Raw genomic sequence first — 3,563 nt, 5'->3', positions numbered from 1 at the left:
TCATATAAATTCATGAGTTCCAGAGAGCAACCATAGGTTGGTGTTTAGGTCCTAGACTTCAAGTAGAAATTTGGACAGCTCAAAGACAAAACAGTTTTACATAGTTTAACCACTTTGGTTCTTACTTTAACTTCATTTTAAGACATTGGACATATAGAGATCTTAAGTTTAATGATCTAGAATCAAGATCATGGTTAGCCATATAGTCATCATTGAATGATTTAACACTCTAGATCTAGCTTTTATACCATGAAAGTTCTTGATTTTGATTAGAAATGATGAATAGATTTAGTTTAGCTAGTTATACCTTGATGAAATATACTCCTAATTCTTAAAGAAGATGATCAAATGATAGCTTATAATCTGTATTTGAGAGTGGAGAAGTGTGAAAGAAGAAGAGAGAATGAAGAAATAGGAGAATGGAGGATAGAAGAGAGTTTATATAGAGGTGATGGTGGTAGTGGTGTTGGGATGTGGCAAAGGGAGAAGGAAGGAAGAAGATGACTCACCTCTTGCCATAAATGGAGATCATGATGATGTTTTGCATGGTGCTTTGCTTAGTTAGGAAGTATTACAGAAGATATTTTGGTGATGTATGTGATGATGATGATGAAAAACGATGGTGATGATGATGGTGTGATGTTCTAGTCAATTTTTGGTTTTGCAAGTGTACATGTACTTGTGTAGTCTTTCTAATGTATAATTCCAAGATGTTTACTTGTATGTTTAGGGTTTAGGAAGTAAGCTTAGGTTAGGTTCAAATCAAGATAGGTTAAGGTTGGTTAAGTGAAAGAAATGGCTATGTACAAAGTGATCAAGACTAGTTGTGAAAATAATGAAGTGTAGGAATGTTTTTATCTTATGATCAATGTTCAAATGAAATTGTTTTAAGTCTTTAATCTAATTACTTAGTTAATAAGTTTAGTTATTAGGTTAATATATATAAAAATATAATTTACAATTCTAGGGTTTATGATGATAAGTTAGGGTTTTAGGTCTTTATGCAAAATGTGTGAGGTAACACCTAATCAAGTAAAACCTAAAATGCATCCTTAGGGCTATACAAACGCCAAAATAGACAAGACATAGATTAATAAATTTACTCGTCATGTCGTAAATTGTAACTTAAAGAAGTAAAACTAGACAAATTAAGTCGAAAAGCTAGAGTTGTGATATTACCTACCCGTTAAGGAAAATTTCGTCCTCGAAATTTAGGAGGTACTTCGATTATTGAACAAATGAGGATATTTCTGCCTTATATGGTCCTCATGTTCCCACGTGAACTCTGAACCTCTCCGGGCATTCCAACAAACTTTAACAATTAGGATTTTACTATGCTTCAGCTTTTTCACCTCACGATCCAATACTTCTACTAGCTCCTCAACAAAATGCAACTTGTCATTGACACTTAGTTCTTCCAAAGGAATTACTAAATTCTCATCCGACAAACACTTATTCAAGTTCGAAACATGGAAAGCATTATGAATACCACTAAGCTCCTGTGGTTGTTTCAATCTATATGCAATTGGACTAATCCTTTCAATAACCTCAAAAGGTCCTACATATCTCGGGCTCAGCTTTCCTCGCTTCCCAATCCTTATTACTCCTTTCCATGGAGAAACTTTTAGCATAACTTTGTTACGCACTTGAAATTCTAGAAATTTCCTTCAGACATCGGCATAACTCTTCTGCCTACTTCTTGCCGTATTTAATCTTTCCTGAATCTGAAAGATCTTCTCATTTATTTCTTGGATAATCTCCGGTCCTGTCAATTGTGAGTCACACATTTCCTTCCATACAAAGCTTCAAATGGAGCAGCCTTTATACTCGAGTGATAACTATTGTTATATGAAAACTCATCTAAAGGTAAATACTGATCCCAGCCACTTCCAAAATCAATTACACCTGCTCAGAACATATCTTCAAATGTTAGAATAGTTATCTCACTCTGCCCATCGATTTGGGGATGATAAGCCGTACTCATATCCAAATGAGTACCTAGGGCTTTTTGTAAAGATTGCCAAAATCTTAAAGTAAATCTGCTATCTCGATCAAAGATAATAGAAATTGGAACTCCATGTCTAGAGACAATCTCCTTAATATACAAATCTGCCAACTTTTCCATCTTGTCGGTTTCTTTCATGGGTAAGAAATGTGCAGATTTCGTAAGGAGATCCACTATTACCCAAATAGTGTCATAACCCTTAGCAGTCTTTGGTAATTTCGTAATGAAATCCATCGTAATTCCTTCCCATTTCCATTCAGGAATCTCAGGTTGCTGCAATAATCCCGATGGTTTTTGATTCTCACCTTTGACCTTCGAACATGTCAAACACTTCCCAACATAAGTTGCAATTTCAGCTTTCATGTTCGGCCACCAATAGAATTCCTTTAGGTCATGGTACATTTTCCCAGACCCTGGATGAATTGAATATCTTGTCATGTGTGCTTCATCCATCACAAGCTCTCTCAATCCACCAATCTTTGGAATCCAAATTCTGTTTGCAAAATATCGGGTTCCGTCACTCTTAAATTTAAAGTTCTTATCCTTCTCACTAATTCCTTCATTCTTCACGTTCTCTTCCTTCATAGCATCTAATTGTGCATTTTGAATACGAGACACAAGGTTTGTCTGAATAGTCATATTCAATGACCTAACTCTCAGAGGTTTAACCTTTTCTTTGTGACTCAATACATCAGTTACAATGTTCGCTTTCCCTGGATGATATCGAATATCACAATAGTAATCATTTATAAGCTCCACCCAACGTCTTTGTCGCATGTTTAACTGTTTCTGATTGAAAATATGCTGAAGACTTTTATGATCTGTATATATGGTACACTTGGTCCCATATAAATAGTGTCTCCATATTTTCAATGCAAACACAACGGCTCATAACTCTAAATTATGAGTTGTATAATTCTGCTCATGGTTCTTCAGTTGACGAGATGCATACGCAATGACCTTCTGTCGTTGCACTAAAACACATCCTAAACCTTGTCTAGACGCATCACAATAAACCAGAAAATCTTCATTTCCTTCCAGTAGGGATAGTATAGGTGCGGCTGTTAACTTCTGTTTCAACATTTGAAAAGCAGATTCTTGTGCTGAGGACCATTCAAATTTCTTATCCTTGTGTGTTAACACAGTTAACGGTCTTGCTATCTTGGAGAAATTCTAAATAAATCTTCTATAATATCCAGCAAGTCCTAGAAATTGACGAATTTCAGACGGGTTCTTAGGCACTTCCCAATTATTAATAGCCTCAATCTTGGTAGGATCAACATGGATACCTTCTCTATTAACCACATGACCCAAAAATTGGACTGAATCGAGCCAAAAACCACACTTTGAAAATTTAGCATATAACTGCTCTTTTTCTAAAAGTTGCAAAACTAATCTCAAATGTTGCTCGTGCTCTTCCTTATTCTTGGAGTAGATCAAAATATCATCGATAAACACTATGATGAATTTATCTAGATACGGCTTGCATACTCTGTTCATCAGATCCATAAATACTGCAGGGGCGTTGGTTAAACCAAACGGCATTACCAAAAATTCA

General features: G+C 35.4%; 2 protein-coding genes across 2 annotated transcripts; both read right to left on the bottom strand.

The window, feature by feature from the left end:
* Window positions 1–1,211: 1,211 nt before the first annotated feature.
* LOC139875598 (uncharacterized) lies at window positions 1,212–1,631 on the bottom strand. Its single transcript, XM_071862923.1, has one exon. It carries the CDS (start codon window positions 1,629–1,631, stop codon window positions 1,212–1,214), a length of 420 nt encoding a protein of 139 aa, XP_071719024.1.
* Window positions 1,632–1,768: 137 nt separating this feature from the next.
* LOC139875597 (uncharacterized) lies at window positions 1,769–2,782 on the bottom strand. The gene is made up of 3 exons (XM_071862922.1): window positions 2,418–2,782; window positions 1,999–2,081; window positions 1,769–1,905 (listed from the first exon to the last, which is right to left on the bottom strand). Exons 1-3 carry the CDS (start codon window positions 2,780–2,782, stop codon window positions 1,769–1,771), a joined length of 585 nt encoding a protein of 194 aa, XP_071719023.1.
* Between the last annotated feature and the right edge of the window lie 781 nt (window positions 2,783–3,563).

Source organism: Rutidosis leptorrhynchoides, chromosome 11 (genome assembly GCF_046630445.1).
Source record: "Rutidosis leptorrhynchoides isolate AG116_Rl617_1_P2 chromosome 11, CSIRO_AGI_Rlap_v1, whole genome shotgun sequence".
Lineage (NCBI taxonomy): Eukaryota > Viridiplantae > Streptophyta > Magnoliopsida > Asterales > Asteraceae > Rutidosis > Rutidosis leptorrhynchoides.
Note: the sequence above shows the minus strand (reverse complement) of the source record. Positions and strands in the feature narration are given on the sequence as shown.

Excerpts from the sequence above, each read along its gene's own strand:
- LOC139875598 (XM_071862923.1), bottom strand. The coding sequence starts at position 1,631 with ATGCTAAAAGTTTCTCCATGGAAAGGAGTAATAAGGATTGGGAAGCGA.
- LOC139875597 (XM_071862922.1), bottom strand. The coding sequence starts at position 2,782 with ATGCGACAAAGACGTTGGGTGGAGCTTATAAATGATTACTATTGTGAT. Across the intron at positions 2,082-2,417 it reads AGATATTCAATTCATCCAGG|ACATGGAGTTCCAATTTCTA; the intron begins GTCTGGGAAAAT and ends GATTGTCTCTAG. Across the intron at positions 1,906-1,998 it reads ATCTTTACAAAAAGCCCTAG|GTGTAATTGATTTTGGAAGT; the intron begins GTACTCATTTGG and ends TGTTCTGAGCAG.